At 35.8% G+C, this 22,613-nt stretch overlaps 1 protein-coding gene across 1 annotated transcript in view; it reads right to left on the bottom strand.

Annotated features, from left to right (window-relative positions):
• Nucleotides 1-16,625, bottom strand: part of LOC108365646 (uncharacterized) — a gene marked incomplete at its 5' end in the record, with an annotated part of 35,306 nt that extends 18,681 nt beyond the window's left edge. The window contains 3 exons of the mRNA XM_017619738.1: nucleotides 3,310-4,269; nucleotides 5,272-5,484; nucleotides 16,149-16,625. Coding sequence (XP_017475227.1) covers nucleotides 3,310-4,269; nucleotides 5,272-5,484; nucleotides 16,149-16,625 — 1,650 coding nt within the window. The remainder of the gene's footprint in view (nucleotides 1-3,309; nucleotides 4,270-5,271; nucleotides 5,485-16,148) is intronic.
• Between the last annotated feature and the right edge of the window lie 5,988 nt (nucleotides 16,626-22,613).

Here is a 22,613-nt window from a genome sequence, read left to right as displayed (position 1 = left end):
TTTCTTAGCAAATTGCACTCGGACAAAGACGTTCGTCAATCGTTAGTAGGTATTCTGGCGCGGATACTTGTCTGCGGCGAAATCTCACATTTTCATCTCAAAATGTCAGCGCTCATTTCGCATGCATGCCGTCCGTCCGTCATGATCTCCATGACAAATACTCCATTTATGAGTTATGTACGTACATATGTATGTATGTATGTATAAACAAACATTCCCTGCTACTGTGCCATTGCTTTCAAGGCATCAACGCTGGCTGCTCAAGTCCAAGTAAAACCAAGTAATTAGTCAGAAGTGATTGCAATGTTGAAATCTACAAACTCCGTTTTCGAACGTGAAAATATTCAATCGGACAGACATGATTATAATGGCTTTCACTTTCATATTTCAATGAGATATGTACATACATATGTGCATTTTTCTGCGGTCATGCTCAACAATGAAGGGGGGTTAGCGAGGAAATATGGAGTGAAATTTGATATCTTCATATGTACATAAGTAGTGCACTTACCCTGCAGTAAAACATATGTATGTATAAGTAGCTTGCATTCACACAAACATACATATGTAGTACATACATATTTATTTATGTGAAATTACTAGTTGCTTGTTCAGGGGAGGGATAATTTTGATTCGAAATCGATAAAAATTTACATAGGGCGCCGCAGTTTTTTTTTTTGCGAAATTCGATATACTTCTTCTTTTTATTCTAAATAACATACACAGCGAGCTATAGCTCTTTATATTACAAGCACCATATATGCACGTAAATCAAATTTTGCACTACATAAAATTAAAAAATCAAAACCAAGTTCTCAAACTTTTTAAAATTTAATTTAAACTTTTTAAAATAATTTTTGGTACGCAATTTTATAACGCATTTAATTTTAGTACAACAACAAGCAAGTTTAAACTTGCTAAAAGATCCCGTTGATTTTTGATAATGTTTTTTTGCTAACTCTGTTATGCATTTCTTCCATGCAAAGTATGTTTGACAACTTTTTATATGGAAGAAAATGTTCTCCTATGGCAGAAAACGCCCACAACGAAGTCATACAGCATTTGCCACCGATTTTGACATGATCATCAAAGCCAACACATTTCTGTAAATTTTCAAGTACATATGGATAACACATAACACAATCTACAAGAATAGTTTGAAGAGAAAACAGCGAAGGTAACAAAATATACAGTATCGGTCATATCTATAGCACGCCATTTCAAAGTGATATTGTGTGCCACTTATGCTTATTTATTTATTTTTAAGAATTTTCAATTAAAATACAGTTCTTTCTCTAACAAACCCCATATAAACCCAAGTTTAACAATTTGTAGAAAACTTCAAAAGAGTGCAACAAATTTTCACCTAAGTTTCAAACTTTTTTCTCGGAAGTGTTGGAATTTTTTTGAGTACACAGTTTTTTAGCCACTGCAATTTTAGTCTGATAATGTGCAAATTTCAAGTGGCTACGAATTACCGTTAATTTTTTAGAATTTTTTTTGTCGCATTGGCGTTCATATAATGAATCAACTCAACCGCAACACCTTCGGCGAAAAAAATTCTAAAAAATCAACGGTAACTTTCAGTCACTTGAAACTTGCACATTATCAGACTAAAATTGATGGGCTATAAAACTGTGTATTCAGAAAAATTTTAATACTTCCGAGAAAAAAGTTTGAAACTTAGGTGAAAATTTGTTGCACTCTTTTGAAGTTTTCTACAAATTGTTAAACTTGGGTTTATATGGGGTTTGTTAGAGAAAGAACTGTATTTTCATTGAAAATTCTTAAAAATAAATAAATAAGCATAAGTGGCACACAATATCACTTTGAAATGGCGTGCTATAGATATGACCGATACTGTATTATAAAAACAAACTGCAGGTTCGATTAACTTTGCGGACGTTACTCTCTTTGCCGGTGAGAAAATACATTTTTTGGACTGATATTGTTGTATTTTATTAAAAGGTATTATGCAAAGGCTATTCAGAGCTTTGTTTCAAGAAGTAAATAATGCCCCTTGCAAATCACATTTTTTTAAATAACTGTGGAAACAAATATGAAATTAATTGGAGCTAGGTCCTATGAATTGATTTACGTCCTCATTTTTTTTTTGTTTTAGTTGATCGCACTTTAAATCTTGGTGTGCGATACGTATATTGTACTATGCTGTTGTCGACACATGCGAGAATTTTAATTGCATGCATTTTTCCGTTTTTGGGTTTACTGTTTCTCAGATTTTCCCATATCCGTTTAATATCCATTCATTTTGTTATCCGGATATCCGGTTAATAGCCGGATATTCACATTTATAAATCAGATATTCGAATATCCGGATTATCCAGATACTAAAAAAATTCTGATAGAACTCCCAGCGCTAGTTGCAACCCACCAACATTAATATCATGGTACGCCAAAGGATAGTTCCTCTAACAAACCTGGAATAAATCGGGAGGCCTGCAGCGCAGAAACCGAGCGACCTATACCGCCCCCCCTGGTCACCTTACCGATCAGGCATGAGCACGAAGACTTCGTGGGGCTGTGTGTCCTCTTGCACCACGGTCGAAATTAATAGTTTTGGATTTCGAAATCGAGTCCCACACGACTATTAACATTTTTGACACATGCAATGTTAAATATTTTAACTTTTCACACTCACCATTGCTAAAAAAAAAAAAAAATGCCGGCTAGTCAACATGCATGCATGCTTGTGAATTGTATATTAAACCGCGAACTCGACAGATATAAAAGCCCTCATTGTTTATGGCTATCATACGAGTAAATAATGCAATCACTTCAAGAATTATTTTGTAATGAATTCATCCTCAATTAATCTACATGAGAGTTTAAGGCCAATAGCTTGGTGACATGCGCTTAATTGTAATAAAATAACAAATGCATCGCACTCCAAATATACAGATGCAACAATACACACATACATACATACACACATATATACAATATAAAAATAATAAATGCAAAATACTTAGACACACTAATTTATATGTACATAAGTACCTATAAAGTCAAGTCTGAAGAAGTTCAACAAATACTATATATGTATGTATGTATATCTTAACGGTGACATATGTACATTACTTGAAAATTAGCACAGCATTTATGGTGCATAAATATGTAGTAAGTACAGTGGCACAGAATGAAAGCGTTAGTATACCCTTCAGCACCGAACACCAACTCTCCACCACACCACTTCAACACACTTTGTGCACATTGCCGCCCGGAATCAGTATGACTCAATACCATTACCATTACCATAACTACATACTCGTTGTTCCTGATGGTACTTACTTCGCTTGTCTGTGAAGTCGAAGACGACAAGTCCCGACTGTCGGGCTGGCCCCCACTTGCATCGGCATCGGCGGCGTCGCCAAAGCTGCTACAGTTCGTCTCGTTGTCGGTGTCCAGGTGTTTGAAGTAGAAAACGGCACAATTTTTCGACTTACGATTAGATCGATTAAACTTGGAGATGTCGGTGTGGTGTTGCTGCTGCCGTTTGCGCAACACGGTCGGCGATTTATTGTTGTGACTGTTGTTGGGTGAAATGACGGCGATGCTCTTTTGCTTGATCGGTGCGCCGCCAACCTGTTTGTTATTGTGCAAGGTTTGCAGTTTCTGCTGGGTCTGCGTTGCCGTCGAGATGGTGTTGATGCTAGCGTTGGAAATTGTTGTGACATTGGCGGCTACAGTGGACGACGCGCTCATCGGGACTAGCATTTGTTGCTCGTCGCCATCTGTGTGCGAGTTATTCATTTTCGTTTTCATCGACATCGATGATGCAGTGGCGGACGCGATCTCCCGCTGGTCATACACGTCTAACACGCCGTCGACGGCATCTTGAGCCTGGTGGCAACGGCTGACTGGGGCAGTCGCAGAGGTGTTAATGTCTGACTGTGTTAGGGTAATGTCGTTGTTGGCACTCTCCTCGCCCATCAGCGGTGTGACGAATGACTTTGAATTCATTGAAATCGCTTCATTTTCTGTTCGCTTCTTAGAGCATACTGTGGCGTTGTATGGCTTGCGTTGAGTGGACACCTGGTGTTGCGTTGTTTCCCAGTCACTGTTTTCCGAATCGGCCTCGAAGTCGGTGAGAGTGGTTGCGCGTGCTGCGTCGCCAAAGCTTCCTCTTTTGTCGAACGTTACCAAGACGGTGCTGAAGTTACCTCGTACTGGCCAGCTAAGCCTGGAACGACCGAACTGAATATCGTCTTCGTCCTCCTCTCCTTCGTCGTCGCCGTCTGCGCAGTCGCCCTATATAGTAATTTCGATTGTTTTAAGATCAATATCTACGAACTATTTTGGAAAAGAATTGAAATTCGTAGGATGGTTCTAAAATCAAATCAAATTTCTGTCGGTTCCAAGAAAATTGGTGTCGGTTGCGTTCAGGATAGAACATACAACGGCGAAATTAAAAGTAAAAATAAGAACAAATTTAACAGACAGCAAAACAGAGATGCAACACTCAGTACCGGGTACATGCGTCTCTTTCGGTTGCTTGCATTAATTAGAGAAGCCGGCTGCAGGAAAATGCAGTGAAACAAAAGCCAATTTTTATCTACATATAGATGCCTGAGTGGAAGATCGACCTACATATCTCACAAAACTTTCCAAGGACGCCCTACTTCAGAATTTGATTGAAGAACGCCCTATCTCAGAATTTGGTTGAAGAACGCCCTATCTTAGCTGCCTATTCCAAAGCGCCCTTTCACAGCACACTTTCAATGTATTTTCAGCTGAGATAGGGCGTTTTTGAACCGAATTCTGAGACAGGGTGTTCTTCAACCGAATTCTGAAGTAGGGTGTTCTTGAAAAGTTTTCTGAGGTATGGCGTTTTTGAACTGCCTGCCGAGATAGGTCGATCTTCCACTCAGGTGTCGATATGTAAATAGATTTTTAATTTAAAATCGCGAGAAATTACCAAAGTATCAAGTAAGCAGATAGGCGTATGCCCTTAAATGCAAAAAAAAATTATCTTCTTATGATCGTATCGCATTACAACCAGTTACTGTACTTTCAATGTTCAGCGTAGCGTAGAGGTTAATCGAATGTGCAGACGAACGGCTGGAACGCACAAGAAGTTCTGAATTACGAGCTTCGTGAGTGAACAATAACCAAAGCATAAACATAAACAGATTTGAAAACACTTCATGCACATAATGCTTAGAAAACGTGGCAATAAAAAAGTTAAACACCAAATGTTATATATGTACGACAGTTCAATTAGTTTATACAAGTAGTTGTATTATTTATTACCTTGGTGGCGTCACAATCGCGACCTTCTTCCAAATCGGGGCAATTTTGTAGTTCACAAACTGATGAAGAGTTATGTGTAATATCGCTCTCGATTCCGGAACCAAGAATATTCAAATCGTCTTCTGTTGCAGCGGCTTCTTCCTCATCATCTGAAGAGTTGCATTCTGCTATGTCATCACCACCATCATCATAATCGGCAGCATCAGCAATGCTCTGGAATCGGAAAGACAAAAGAAAATTGTATTTAAATTGATTAAATAAAAATTACAAACAGTTTTATTACTTTTCTTTATTGATAGAAAGACTATGCGTTATCAATGTTGGTACACTGTGGAAAAAAAGTTCACATATTTATGTAGGAAGAAAAACTGGGGTAAGTTCAAAGACAACCAGCCCATGGTCGAAAGATCATGGGTAAGATAGAACTTCAATCTACACACACACACATATTTTATTCTTGCCCGGTGGAATGAACCGATTAGAATAACACAGTATAGTAATATTATGGGGCGCAAAAGGATAACCTATAACCGTGAAAGCATAGAATATACAACAGAGGCCTTAAAGCTCCATAAGGTAGTGGCGAAAGCCAACAGCAAGGAGCGATGGAAGCTACTGAATTAGCAAAAAATCAAACTTCTTTTAGACACTCACGTCCTAAGATTTAGGATAGATCTTCTGTAATTATTACACATCGGCTAAGCTGTACAAAACCAAATGTAAACTTCCATCACTCGCTCTGCAAGTCATACTGTTTCAAACCGATCCAGTCCCCGTTAAAGTAATGCCGTTATAGAACAGAGTGATAACCCCGTTCTTGTGCAGCTATTATCGTTCCATAAGTTTAGTTGGGGCAGGGACGTAAGATTGCATTTGGTTTTAAATTTTAAGATGCTTAATTTGGTTTTCATGGCTATTCAGGTGCAGCTTAGTTGGTGTGCTATACGTTGTCATAAAACGCACTATATATTCGGTGACAAAACAAATTAGAAAAATATTTAGAGTAAATTGGATATTGGCTAAGGAACCTCGACTGAGTTGATTGGCGGTGATAGCATTGGAGCAGGACATAGAGATCGCCATTGGACCGTTATTAAAAACTGTCTGAAGCAGCATGAAATGGGGAAGATAAAGATTGTTTTCAACCCTTAAGGTCGGGCCACTGAAACTCCTCTTTATAATCTGACATGAGTAGTGATTAATAGGGGACCAAGCGAAACCCGCACGGCTTTAGTAATTCTTTTAGCTTTGGGATATACAGTATCGGTCATATCTATAGCACGCCATTTCAAAGTGATATTGTGTGCCACTTACGTTTATTTATTTCTTTTTAAGAATTTTCAATTAAAATACAGTTCATTCTCAGACAAACCCCATATAAACCCAAGTGTAACAATTTGTAGAAAACTACAAAAAAGTGCAACAAATTTTCACCTAAATTTCAAACTTTTTTCTCGGAAGTGTTACAATTTTTTTGAGTACACAGTTTTTTAGCCCCTTCAATTTTAGTCTGATAATGTGCAAGTTTCAAGTTGCTAAAAGTTACCGTTGATTTTTTAGAATTTTTTTCGCCAAAGGTGTTGCGGATTTCTTCCATATACAAATAAATTGAGTTTATTCATTATATGGAAGCCAATGCGACAAAAAAAACTAAAAATTCTAAAAAATAAACGGTAATTCGTAGCCGCTTCAAGTTTGCACATTATCAGACTAAAATTGAAGGGGCTAAAAAACTGTGTACTCAAAAAAATTCTAACACTTCCGAGAAAAAAGTTTGAAATTTATGTGAAAATTTGTTGCACTTTTTTGTAGCTTTCTACAAATTATTAAGCTTGGGTTTGTATCGGGTTTGTCTGAGAATGAACTATATTTTAATTGAAAATTCTTAAAAATTAATAAATAAACATAAGTGACACACAATATCACTTTGAAATGGCGTGCTATAGATATAACCGATACTGTATAATATAAATGATATAAAAATTACAAGATGATCCCCACTTCCAACAGGGGGGTCCGGATAGGGTGGGACATATCGAGCGACAGTTTTTTTTTTCAAAATTTTATTTTTTATGCAGAAATGCATCTAGATGCTATAGGAGTATTTCTGCATCAAGATGGCCACAAACACCAACCGGGACAAATTCATACCAACAAATAAACCCAGCGGACGCATATGTAGGTCATATAAAAAAGCAGTACCCCTATCAGAAGAGAACTTAACGTCTTGAGTGTAAGTTTTCTGCACAAACTTACTTCAACTTATTTGAACCTCAAATACTAGACGGGATATATTTTAGCTAATTCCAATACGTTGTTTCTATTTTAGTGAATTTTTGCCGGGACGTATATATCCGAAAGGGCTAAGGTCGCAGACTTTAGTTAAATAAGTTCGAAAGTAGTCTAAACAGGCGTCTCGCCGTGGGCTGTCTCGAGTATTTGCACGGATTGTTGTACATTTTCATACATACATATGTATGTATGTGAACATTAGATAGTAATACAAAAAAGCTCACATTGCTAAAAACGACACCCTGTAATCAAAAGCAAATATTGTTAAAATAAACTCAAAAACTTTTGTTTGCGATAGAGAACATCCTGGCCATATGGTATGTATGTATGTATGTCGATCTTTACAATGGTATCTATGTATGTATGTATGTAATTTGTACAGAACGGATTCGAGTATCAATCAATCTGGCATTACGTGACGCTCGTATGACAAAACTGTAAAAAAAAAATGAGAAAGTCAAAATTTTAAAAAGGTTTATCTAGATTTGCATAGCAATTAAATCGCCCTCACTTCAGTAAAAAAAAAATTACAATTAAAGATTTGACAGAAATGGACTTTGACTTCGATTACAAAATTGCAATACTCTGCGAATTAGGCAAGATTATTTGTATAAAAGTTTTTGTAGTAACATTCGAAATGCTTAAGGTTCATTTTTCAAGTTTTTAAATGTAGAAATCTTTTCTGCTTACATGACTTTACGTTACTAAAATTACCACTGAAAAAAGTTTTGTTAATATTGTTATTGAACGAATTTTTAATGGGAAGAAAACATGCATTTTATGTCGAATATATAAGAAAATTTAAAATCCAGCTTTTTTTTAGAAGATTTCAATATCTAATCTGTAATATTTTACATTCGTGAAATTCTCAAATAGTACGAGCAAGTATTACATACATGTTGATTGGAATGTTTGGTTTTTACTTTTGCTCTTTACAGCGTGATGCTGTCTAATGTTCATCATACATATTTGCATAGCATTGATTTTTTATTTGAAAAATCCTAAGAGTTTCGTAATCATTTGGAAAAGAATTTTTCGTTTTTGTTCATTGCCAACTAGAAATATTTGTGTATAATTAGGCGGTGATATTTACAACAGATTCTCCTACAACAAATGCGTGAGTATTTTTTTGGATCTGATGGAATATACTATCTACATACAAATATATACTCTACATACATGCATACAAACGTATTTACGCTAGTCGTATTCCATGATTTATGAGCAGCGCTCGCCAATAGTAGGTACTTTTGCCGCTTTTTTCGGAACCTCTCAAGGAAATATGTACATACATATGTACATATGTATGTATTTTAGAATGGCAAATGTACGTAAGTATGTATGCTTTATAAACTACGTAGGTATATAGTTTCTAGTTAATTACGTGCGAAAGAATAAATGTATGCTGCCACAAATCGTTTTTTTATTTTTTATATTTTTTTTTGATCTGAAAACTTTGTAAGAGGAGAACATAAAAATCGCCAAAGCAAAAACATTTGTAGCTTCCAGATGAGATAATGACTCAGCTTTGTTATGTTTTTAGGAGTCAATGGAAAAAGAAAGAACCATTTAGAAAAATTCAAACTTTTCTATCTAAATAATTGGTAGTTTCAGGGCAATATCCATCAAATTTAATTTGACTTACTTATTCAAATACTACGCCCATACACCCGCGTTCAACTAATTAGCAACGAAATTCAAAATGATATTGTTAGCAAATTATGTTTATTTTTTTTTATTTTTAATCGTTTTCATTTAAAATATAATTCAATCTGTAACAGAAACAGCAATAATAAAAGTTTCAAAACTTGCAGAAATTGCAAAGAAAAATTTATCAAACTTCAAAAAATTGTCGATGCAAATTTCCAATTTTTTAATCAAAATATTTAGAAAATTTTCGTTCTGTTCTGTAGCCCATTCAATTGTAGTCCAAGAAAGTGCAAGACTCAAGTCGTTAAAAATTACGGTTGCGCATTTTCTTCCATATAAACACATGGTCAAATTTTTTTTTTATATGAAAACTAAATCCGCGACACCCTCCACAAAAAAAATCTTAAAAAATCAACGGTAATCTTTAACGACTTGAGACTTTCTTAGACTAGAATTGAATGGGCTACAGAACTGCATACCCGAAAATTTTCTAAATATTCTGATTAAAAAATTGGAAATTTGTATGACAATTTTTTAAAGTTTGATTAACTTTTTTTTTGCAATTTTTGCAGGCTTTGAAACTTTTATTATTGTGGTTTCTGTTATAAATTGAATTATATTTTAAATAAAAACTATTAAAAATAAAAAATAAACAAAATTTGCAAACAATATAATTTTGAAATTCGTTGTCAATTAGAAGAACGCCGATAAATTACCATTTAAAAGTTTCAATTATTGATAAAGTCTTTGCTGATTTTAAATTTGAGTGGATATAAAGTAGAAATGAAACAAACACTGGATACGCATTTGATTTGAAACCACCACCACGGTTGAAGTGGCAAAAGGTTTCGAAAGCTCGTAACACTAATCGTTGTGTTTGTAGCCTGTGACCCCGAACAATTGAGTAAACATTGAAATAAATGTTTTTCTGGTTTCACTTCATGAGTGATGTCCATAAATACTATTCATTAATTCAGCTAATATGGGCTTAATGATTGGATGTAAGCCGAAGAAGAGCCGTAAAATTAACGCTACAAGCATGAAGGTAAATTATCTACGATGGTAAATCCCAACGCGAATCATGATTAATAGAAGTCCGCGCGCCGCTTTGTTGAGAAAGCCAAAATCGCTTGGGATGTTGCAAGTTGTGTAACAGAGAAGTGATTAACCAATTCGTTTGCAAAAAAAAATAAAAATAAATAAGTAACAAAACATGCATATGTACGTACATGAATAGGTATGTATGTGCTTGTTTAAACTAAAAAAAAAAAACCATGAGTTAAATAAAAAAAATCTTAAAAATAAACAAAATGAAATTAAATAATTATTTCAATCAAATTTGAAAAGGCAAAATTGTTCAGTGCGGGTATTCCGCAAAATACAAATTCATATGTTTGTACATACATAAATATGTATGCATATTAGACAACGTCAAAAAAAAAAATCCTGCAATGCGAGCAGAATAAGACTAAATTTTAGAATTTGACAATTTAGAATTTATGACAATTGTAAGAGCTGCCGCGCCGAGCCCTTAGTTTTCCCATAGTACGTAAGCAAATCAGTTCTTTCCTGTTGAGGTTAACATAATTTTCTAGGATCAATGAAAACGCGCGAAACTGTAATAATACATTGATTGCATGCCACTTAAGTATTGTGCACTTTATTTCACTTTTTCTATTATAAATCTTTATTTAAGGTGTCGAATTTAGAACAAGTTCGGAGCTATCGAAAAAGGGATGCAGCGGGGGGCTTGTTTACTTTACATAGATGTATGTTTGGCGGCTTTTTATGCACTTCCCGGATGCTTTTTCATAGCTTAGTAATACAAAATAAAAATTTGTGTCAACATTTTAACATCTTGGGATTTTGTGGAATCTAACAGCAAGCACCTCTGCAAACTCAGCTACAGACAAAGTTATGTAAACGTATATTTCTTAAAATCATTCAAACAAATTTAATTTCAAATTGAAAACACATTTCTTTGCAAATAATTTCAATCGCACACATGGAAGAACCAAAAAGGTTGAAAAATCAAGATACTTTTTTCTTTCGTCTGCAGATTTTAGAACTGGTTGGGAACTATCGAAAAAGGGATGCAGCGGGGACATCGCAAGAAGCGCACCAGTTCAAAACTAAAGATTTTCCCCACAGGGATTGATCTCAAAAGGAAAGAACTCATTTTCTTACGTGTGATTCCTATGGGTAAACTAAATGCTCGACCCGGCACCTCTTACAAGAGAGAGAGAGGAGAGATTCATGGAGGATCTTTACTAAATATAGCAAATGCTAAAATTTGAGTATTATTCTGGTCGAATTGCAGATTTTTTTTTGTTGTTTTTTTTTACGTGGTCTAATTAATATATCCCAAACTGGAAATGGTTCCAGACCAATACAGAAATTCCGCATTTATGTTGCTCGGGGGGGTTTGGAATCGCCGCTTGAAAAAAAGTGCGATAAGCGTTTTTTAGCACCGTTAAGGGCGTCAATGCAACTGTAAACAAACGTTAGTTTCACCGAGAATCATCAGCTTTAAATCTTTAGCGGTGAATCTAAGTCGTTTACTTTTTTGCCGAAAAATGTTGCCTACTCAGTGCCCTCTACGCACAAATACTAAGGAGAGGGCAATGAGAACAGGCAACACTTTTGCGGACATACGCACAAAGAAAGAAAGATCTGCATCGCAGTGATTCTTTAATAGCCGATGTAAACATTAAAGAGATATTCACTTCCTTCGGTGCACCGCCTTTCAACTTCTTTTATAGAGCTATTTCTTCACTAGATTGATATCCACTATGTTTTTCACTATTCCGCAAAGTTTAACTACGCTAGAGGATTTTGGTTGAGAGTCCTTCCAATCTAGTCGAGTTTTTATGAGCCAGCGTCAAGTCTTCCACAAAGGACAATACAAAGTTTAGGACAAAAAGTTCAGAAAACTTGGGAATTTATTACCCGGAAGAGTATAAGCTTCAGCTAAGATATTTAATACCCCCCTCCCCCCAAGATTAGAAAAACGAATCCTAATTTTTTTTTCTGTACACAAATATTAACTTTATTTTGTTTATTTGTTTATTTTGTTTCTAAAGATTGGTTAACATCGCACTGCTTTTTTGGAAATGGCTCCTTCGCCAATAAATTCCAAAGGCTGTAAAATCGAACTTCCAAATGTTTAGTGTTGATAATATATTTAAGAAAGTTAAATAAATATACGATCCAAAAGACCCACAATGGAAGGAGTTAACGGGGTTAAAAAAGGTGCATGCAAATAAACTACTTAGTAGAAAGCTTTTTATGAATATACCCCTTCAATGCCTCTCATTGCCTCGTGAAGACAACATTGTATTCTTAATTACTAAACCATTAAGTTATAAAAACTTTATTTCAAACAAAAATTAACTGGGTAGCTGCTTACATAATTAATTAATAATTATTATTAATAATTAAGAATACAATGTTGTCTTCACGAGGCATTGAGAGGCGTTGAAGGGGAATCTTCATCAAAAGCTTTCTACTAAGTAGTCAATTATAATTGATTGGCGCTTACACATATGTTAGTGTTTGGCCGAGCTTCTCCTCCGACTTGTGGCGTGCGCCTTGATGCTGTCACACAAAGCGGAGGGACCTACGGTTTTACGCCGACTCCGAACGGCGATTGTGTTTTTATGAGAAGCTGTTTTTCTTGGCAGAAATACACTCGGAGGTTTGCCATTACCTGCCGAGGGACGACCGCTGTTAAGAAAAAACCTTTTTTCTATATTTGGGGTTTGAACCCTGGTGCTGCGGAGTGGAAGCGCGCACTGCTTACCACTACACCACAGCGGCCATAGCTGCTTACATATGCATACATATTTTTCGCTCCCACAACTAACCTGAATGTATGTAAATGAGATGCTAACCACATCCTTTCGTTCACAGCTTCCGTGTCTAGTAGTGGGAAAAATGTAAACATTGGGGCAAAAAAAGCTCTTTGCTGGCGATTAGAGATGGGAAATCAAATAACATTGTGAAAATATTTATTTTTTGTCAGAAACTGATTTATGGGTTCACAACAAAAAACTCAGCTTCTCCAACAACAACAAAGTAGGTATTGTCTAATGCCGCAACATGAACATCAGCAGAAATGTTGCAGCTTATTGATGTATGTATGTATGTATGTATGTACATAAGCCGCATAGCATGTCATTGTTGTTAACTTTCCTTTTTTCCGCGTTTTGTTTGCTCGCAATCTGTTTTTTTTTTGTTTTGATGTCGGAAGGTAATGGCTTCACAAAAAAGTCAAAAGATGTAATCAATGCCGTGGCGCTTTTTTCTAACTTAGTAAGTTGTAATTTTATGTATATTTTCCACAGAGTCCATGCCACTTAGCTATGTAACTGCGCTCTAATCGATAACTGGTCCTGCGCATGTGCGCCCCGCTGCACTTAGTTGAATAGTATCTACAATTTTATTTTTTGTATGCTTACTTCTTCCATTATTTCAAAGAGTTTTCTCTTTCCGTGAAGTCTTTCTGCTAAATGGCTAATGGTTGCACTGCTTTGGTCGGTTACGGCGGTGCACTATGGGATTCAAAACATGGCAAAAACACAGATGGCAGATCGTCTGCTGCGTGCAATGCCTCTAGTGATTTAAGACCTTGTGCACATCAAAAATTACGACATCCAGAGCATCGCATCTAGCGTGTCCAGCACGCAACTGTAGCGACGAGGTCATCGATACCCTCATTTGCCAGTGTAATTGCCAGCTGTTGACTGCCGAACAATACGCGCCGCAACAGGGCTTAATTAATGGCTAGATATACATACATAACAGCCGCCAACTGCCAATCTAAAGTCTGACACCTAACATGAATTAATGTCAGCGCAAGAGCGCTTTTACTAGTCGACCGGCATAGCAGCGGCGTTTAGTGGAGCGAGGCAAAGCGTGACAAGGGAGATTGTCACTGCTGCTGCCGCCCGGTGATCGCGCTTGAGAGCCGCTTACAAGCGAACTGTGATTTAAGGTCGATGCTCGCCATTTGGCTGTGATGATTGATTTTTATTCGATTTGATCTTTTCCATGCAGTGACATCCAACCTGACTACACACGACTCTTCCTCGGCTAGTGTGGGCTTTGCGGTTTACCGTAAAACTCGGCCACACACACACATGCATACTTATGTACATTACAGTATCAGTAAACTTTTACTCTTCGTATCGTTCGGCCAAGTATAAAGCCTTATAAAACTGTGAAAGTTTTGGTCAAACTGAATTGCTATGGCTTGAAAGTTGCGAACTCGGTGCGAAGTGCGATTTGATTGATTACAAATCTCTCGTCGGCGTGTGTGAGTACGGCGAGTAGAACACCACCTACCTATCAAATGGCGAATGAAATGCGAAGCGTCAATTCTAAAAAAAAAATCACTACATTTATCATAGTGAAAATAACACCTTTTCGAAGCGCTATTTGGTCCCATCGGCAGCGAAATAATTCAAGATAAATATGCTTTACAAAACCTGTTGAGGCACCAGCATCAATAATGGAAAATTATATGGAGCAAATGTAGAGCAATGGAAATTTGTGCACATATATCGTTACATACATGTACATTAGGCGGGGTCGATTTTGTATGGGGGAAAATAAAAAGGCATTTGACCGTATTATAATAGTAATATTATGATGTTTTAAGTCTAAGCCAATTGTTATTGGCCACGAAAGATTAATTTAAAACTTATCTTTAGCCCGCGCAATTGAATCAAAGTGTATGAATTTTGAAAATTGAATTTCCTATATTTGCAATTTTTATATTTTATGCATAAACATAAGTAAAATAATGAGTGCTTCTAGAAGTTATGCCTGCTCGGTGTTTCCATACTCATTTGTATAAACAAAATTTTTCCACGATGATGGAAAATAATGGCTTTTCTATTAGAGCTACCGAAATTGTTCTAAAATTCGGAAAAATTCGCAAACTAAAAGCTAAAAAAGTATAGAATATTTGGAAACAGTAACATAAATGCAGGTCAGCAATATTAATGCTATTCTTTACACCTTTTTTACTATAGGCCAGTGCAATTATCAAGAGAACAATTAAAATTTTATTGAAAACAGATAAGTTTGAGATTAACCACAAACTATAGGGCTGCGAGAAATGATATTTGACTTTAGCTTTTACGTTAACTAATAATATGCACCAAACCTTTTTGATGAACCCAGAATTTTTAACAGGAACACTTAGCGGTCGATGCGCGGGCTCTTACAATCAAAATAAAAGACTAGTAATTTGCAGGCTTGTTGTTGACTTCCATGATACAATATATTTTGCACTATTACCAAGGGATTTGACAAAAATTAGTTTTTCGACCCGCCCTAATGTACATCTGCACGCACATACATAAGTGATTGAGAGTGCACAAATTACTTTAGGCTTACTATTTAGTATGTATATATGTATGTTTGTAATAGTTGTATGACTCGAACAGAGCACAAATTCTAAGAGCACGTTTTGAGAAGCAAGGAGCGTTTACAATGTGCCAGCTTGCAGTGAAGTTTTAGTTGGATTCGAAGCTCGAAAACGTTTCGTTAAGAAGGCGAAAGTTCACTTCAAGCTGTTATTGTGAACGCTCCCATACTGCAGCACCTTTTAAGCGCTATTTACAATCTCGACAAAACAAAGAAAAGATTGGTTTCGCCTTAAAAAAAGAGTGTCATTATTTAACAAAATTACACCAAATGCAGGGTATTTCTGGAATCGTTCTTTATCCAACACTACATATAACCAAGCGAGTGGCCCACGTGTATCACCACTGGGTAGGACCCAGTGAGCTCAATCGGTGGTGCATAAAGGTGGTGGAGTTTCAGTTTCGGCTATCTTATATGTGCATACATACATATGTTATTATATATGTATAAACGAGTATATACATACATATAGTATCCATTTATATGTATATGCAACTTACCGCAGTCGAGCTTTTCTTGCGCAGTAAACCGTCGAGCCAAAGTTGCACCTCGAATGCCTTCAAATATAACAAGTGATAACGGTTCTGCAAGCGATCCAAGCTATCCTCAACAATCTTGGAAGAACTTTCCGCTAGCTCAGGAGAGCCAGTGGCTGACCTAGCAGATGATTTCCTCGGCGACAGGGATGACTTTTCCGCAGTTTCAATTCCGCTGCTGCTGCTGTCGCTGCTCAATTCGTCGCTGGCTTGTTCCCCTTCACCTGTTGCTGCCTTTGTCGCTGGTGGTTCCTCTTCGTTGGATGTGAGTGATGAATTGCTTTGTTCCGCTATTGTTGTGCCGCAACTGTCGAACGATTGCAGCTGTTGCTCTTCTTCTTGCTGTTGTTGCAGATACACCTGCCCCTGATGCTTTTCTGATGCAGCTCGGATGCAGGCGCTTACAACTCGCGCATGTGATACAATTTCATGGTACAACACCTGCAAAGGAAACAAAAGTTACAAAAAAATTTAGTTAAAATTCACCAAGGACTATAAAACGCATAGCGGACAATGGTTAGAAAGTGGCATCAAATAAGTACATACATGCATACAGTGGTCGAAATAATTATTGCCGCACCACATTTTGGCAACGTATTAATTTTTTTTGTTCTTTAATTTTTATTATTTTTGTTTTAAAAATATATGTAGGTAGGTAGTTCATTCTTTAATAAAACCCGTGGAAATCCAAGTCTGAAATTTTTTGCAATATGTATTAAAAAAAAATTCAACAAACTCTCGAAAAAATTCGAGGGGCAAATGTGGAAGTTTCAAATGGCTAAAAATTAAAGTTGATTTTTTTGAATTTTTTATCGAAGATATTACGGGTTTTTTATATAAAAATAAGTTGAGTTATATGGAAGCGAACGGGACAAAGAAATTCTAAAAAAAACTGCATACTCAGAATCTTTCAAGGAAATCTCAATTAAAAAAGCTAGAAATGTTTATGAAATTTTTGGATTTTTTTAATATTGCACAAACTTTGAAACTTAGATTTACATGCATTTTGTTAAAGAATGAAATATTATTTTATAACAAAATAACCAAAATTAAATAACAGAAAAAATAATACGTTAAAACTTGTCAAAATAATTACTTCGACCGCGGTATGTAAGTATGCGGGTGTGTATGACAGAATTCTTTTTATCAAAAGATAGAAGAAAAAACAAGATGACTTTACAATAAGATATCCAAGTTAATACCCACATCTACGCAAGTGTATGTGCCAACACATTTATATGTTATTACCTATGTGCACACATGCATCGTATCTAGATACATATCTACAAGTTTATGTTACTATGTTGTAAGTATGTTCATACATACATACATTTATGATACTTCAACAGCTTTTGTTTGACCATTAATCAGCTAATCTGATCTGATCGCAACAACAGACGACCGACACACAGCCCACCTCCCACCGCTATTTGTAATTCTCCTCCTTCTTTCAGGCGCCTACCTAGGCTCGCCATACATACACACATACAAACAAACACAGGCACACATGTGCATATTCAAAGATTGATTGCTTTGTTTGTTGCAGCCTCTCTTATCTCGGCATTGTGCAAGCGCAAACTGACCTCTTCAACTCTTGCATAATGATCACAGATTGTAACCCCTGCCAACCGAGGACAAACATAACAATTCATTTATATGGATACATTGTCAATGGTTGTCGGAAATAAAAATCTCAGCAAGACGATACGCGATATGCTCACATACGGCGGCGATCGGAATTGATGACTTTATGACGGCTGTGACGGTGACTATGAGACGCGACGCGGCAAGGTGTGGTGTGGAGTGTTGGCTTTTGGATAAGTGGCGGTTGAAATGCATACAGTTATGATATTGCAAAGACAAATCGAAAAAAATCTCACTATACATATATATATATATTCATCCATAAAGAAACATGTCTGGCATATTTGCAAATGTAATGTGCCCAGTTGAAGACGGGCCCTAACTAAACGCTTTTCGATTGCAACTACCGCGACCATTCGATCTGTTCTCACCCGAACGATTTTACTTTTGAAAGAGTTATTATAAGTTAAGTACATAATGTTGGAAAATTTTCACTTTATCCTCTAATTTAAAAACAAATACTACGAATGCAAAATTTCCATAGTTATTCGATACAACTAAATTAAATACAATTCAATTTTTTTTGCATAAAACGATGTGGGGAGTTGCAATGCGATGAAATGCATCATATCAATCAAAAATTGAATTTTTGATATTTGCTTGGCTAGGCTTTTTGTATTTCAGGTGAAACTATATCTTAAAAGATTCTCCTATTCTTTCGAGTCCACGACATTTACCCAAATCTTTTCGCTTACTTGACAAAGTTACATATGCATACATATGTATGTATGTATGTATGTATATTAGGGCTGTGCGATTATTCGATTACTCGAGCAAGTTGGTTAATCAATTATTCGGTTAATCAATTACTCGAATAATCAAGATTTTGATTACTCAAAACGATGATTAATCGAGTTACTTGAAATATGATTACTCAAAAAAATTAATTTTGCTCGTTAAAAGAGTTTGCTTTGGAAAATGCTTATTTCCTTTTTTACATTCTGTATATGAAAAAAATTGTTTGCTTTAATTTTTGAAAACAGAAACGTTGTTTTCAAAGTATCAAGGAACTTTAACTACTTTATACATATGTAAAGAGTTGAAATGTTGATTACTTATTTTACTCGAAATGTTGATTAATCATAAAGCAAATTACTCAAATATTTTTGTTTTTGGTTAATCAAAAATCTTGATTACTCGAGTAACTGAACTTTTGAGTAATCATAATTTCCAATTAATCGAATAATTGAGTTATTTACTTTATGATTAATTAAAATTTTGAGTAATCAATTAATCGCACAGCCCTAATGTATATACCAATGTACCATTAAAAAATATAAATAAAAATGAAGCCATCAAACAATGAACGAGAACAAGAAATCATAGCCCGAAATAGACGAGATATGCGTCATGTTTGCCAATGGCCAAAGTATGTGGAACGCCACACACAGCATCGCATCGCATCGTAACGCACGCAGCGCATCTTGTCATGGCATCGTCATCGCGCGCGCGTAGGTTTCGTTGCCAATTTTCAGCGATGAAGCACTCACTCAATGCTGCTTGCCGCATATCTAGACTACGCATACATACATACATATGTATGTACATACGTACGAATTCGCTTTCTATCCCAGCAACCAAAGAATACATATCGAGCCCTAACCGCCAAAATAACGTAAGCAACATTTTTTTCGAAATTTTATTTTTGATGCAGAAATGCATATAGCTGCTCTAGAAATATTTCTGCATCAAAAATAAAATTTTGAAAAAATTTCGCCTACGTTATTTTGGCGGTTAGGGCTCGATATGTATATCGGGTGCGCCAATAATGAGGCAGAGAATAAGCTTCTTTCAAATCAAAGTATGTATTAAAATTAAAATAAGTATACCACGTACATACATACATACATACATATATTTTACTTAATCACAAAAACTGTGCAGCGCACATTTTATACAATCTCCCATTCACAAAATTCAAGTCGTAGTTCGAACGCCATCAGCCCTATTATATGCAGCGTTGCCGCTTTGGTAATTTTTAACCAAAATTGGTAATTTTTTTACTTCTTTATCAACATTGGTAATTTGCTTTTCAATTTGGTAACTTTTTCGATTCGTTCCATCTTGTTGGAACTACAAATTAGGATGCTGTTTTGGCGTTGGCCGTTGTAAGAAGCCCCAGAAATCGTTTCTGGCGTTTCATTCTCATTCTCTTTTTCGGCCATAACACTGCACCAAACAGTGTATCTGGATGAGTGAAAGCCTCACAATCTACATTTTTGCTTGTTGACATAACCACTTAAATGGACATCAAAACATTACCTAAATAATCAATTTGTTTGGCTAATTGTGTAAAACGAATAGCGTATTGTAGTCGTTGTTGTTGGTGGTCTTGCTGTACGTATCCATTATAAGATTATATAAGAGATTAACTATAACATAAGGTGCATTCTTTTGCAATCGAGCTACAAAAGAACACTCGCTTAAATGACGAAAAAGCAAGAACGCAAACAAAACAAACTCGGCTATTTATCCGAGCTCAGCCAGGTCGGTTAAAAAATACGCGACCTGAAGGGTAGTGTTGGTAAGTGAAAAAACTGCTCTATTGTAAATTGGTAATGGGAAAGTGGATAGGGAAATTTTTGTTTCCATATATACGTGACTTATATTTGAAATAAGTACATATATTACGCGAATACCTCGCATAATTAGTAATTTAAATTGGTTTTAGTATCTAAATCCTGTTAAACTAATCACATGTTTCTTGCCGGCTAAGTAGCTAAGGAAATTTTACCCGAGTTGAGCGTTCTTTTGTCGCTCGCTTACAAAAAAATGCACCTATAAATAAAGAATTACACGTGTTTAATAACATTGGTAGGTCTTATTTGGCCCACCCTGTAGAAAGACCAGGTGACCAGGTAATCCTATTGATATATGTATGTACATATATGTACCTTTCCTTGTCAATTCGTTAATATCCCGGTGTACCCCGGCAACTAAGTATACATATTTACATATAAGTAGAGATCTATGTACATACATGTGTTCTCGTTCAAAAGCCTACGGCATTCAGTAAGGGCCTTCACATTGTCTTAAGCTTTCAGAACTGCCTTCAAGCGTTGTTGTTTTTTTTTTTTGAGGTATTTTCGACCAATTGTTGATATTGTTGTATATTAGGCGATATCTTGGCCATAACTGGACAAATGTTAATTTTCAAAAGCTCCGAAGTTTGAGGTTTATTCGCATAAATACGGTCATCTGAGTAGCCTCATATAAAAAGTCTAACGGTGCATAGTCGGTCTACCGGAAATCATGCGTCTGAAAATCCTCTGTTGTAATCGGCCTTATAGGGATGAACTATCAAACTATCGAATGTTCGAAAATGGTTTTTCAATTACGATACCTTGCTCATGCAAATCGTGAAATTTCGAGTTTTCTCATTCAATAGTTTGACATGGTAGCGACGATATATACAAATGCAAAATATTTGTTTATGTGCCATAAGTCAGTACCAATTTTTTAAAACGACGCGCAATCGACAAATTTGTTTCCTCGGTCACACTTAAGTTTGAAAACCTCACCAAGCGCCAGACATAAAAGTTATAGGTGAATGGAGCGCTGGAAGCACGAAAAGCGCTAATTGATTGAAAAACTTGGTGTGGAATTTTAACTTTATGTTATCTGATACCGACCCATTGTATTCTGATATATGCACATACACACATACATCTGTACAGTTCTGCACATAAAATAAATTTGGTAATTTTTTTTTTTTTGAATTTCGTAACTTTTTCTGGTGAGTTTGGTGGAAAAATAGGAAAAAAAATGTTGTGGCAACGCTGATTATATATAATTTAGTATGTATTTATAAGCAGCAGTAAACAAGGTGTGGCACCTATTTTTCCCATGCCAGTTTAGAGCGAAAGGCGCTTGGCAAAAAATAATACATTCTTACATACATTTGTATCTAGATTCTAGAATAATTGAGTAATATTTAGTAGCTACTAGCTAGAATAGCTAAGGTTGTTTTTTTATGTATATAGGAAGCAGTGGCCAACAAAGAGTGGAACGTAAACAAAAGGTGAAGGTGATTTCTGTTTGGACCACTCGGATTGAATGAGTAATAGAAATAGAATCCGCGGAGCGCAGTGAATGCAAACATTTTAGTTAGAACAACGCAAGCGCACATTTTCAGCGGTGGAGGAAGGTCGTCGCGTCGCATTGTTGTTGCTACGGAATATTTAATTTCAGTTAGAGCTAGTATTGTATGGCTAATGTTAATATTGTGTTTTATCCATTTTTTTTTTAGCCTAGCTGGAGTTTCGGCCACAATTATGCAAACTAGTAAGCTACAACTGCGCAATTTGCTTATTGATGCCAAAATGAAAACTAAACGAAAAACGACTAAGTATGGAATGTAATCCAACCTAATGTTTTGCAAACGCAAAGTTAATGCCAAAAATAAAGAAAGCAGATTAATAACAGCTGAGCCACTATCGATTAATTTTTATTTGTTTCATACTCCACAAAATCTTAAAAACCTTTATTTTACACCCCTATTGCGAATGTCGACTGGCAGTAGATAAACGACTATTAAGCGATTATCGATTATCGATGCTATTGCGAGTGTCGCTTAGTCGCTCAATTAGCGACTGTGAATACTTTTTAATCGCTCATCCTTCTATTGCTGTTTTTTAGTCGTTGGAGTTTGCGTTTATAAAATTTACATAAGAAAGTGGTACTATAATGGATAAAAAGTAAGTCAATTGAATTGGAAGTTGTAAAAAATTGTGAAATATACATATGCATGTATGTGTCTGAATTACAGATCAAAAATTATAAGCA

The sequence above is a fragment of the Rhagoletis zephyria genome, unplaced genomic scaffold, assembly GCF_001687245.7.
Source record: "Rhagoletis zephyria isolate East Lansing unplaced genomic scaffold, Rhagoletis_zephyria_1.1 Rzeph_scaffold_01945, whole genome shotgun sequence".
NCBI lineage: Eukaryota > Metazoa > Arthropoda > Insecta > Diptera > Tephritidae > Rhagoletis > Rhagoletis zephyria.
The sequence above is the reverse complement of the archived record's forward strand: the minus strand, read 5'-3'. Positions and strand labels throughout refer to the sequence as shown.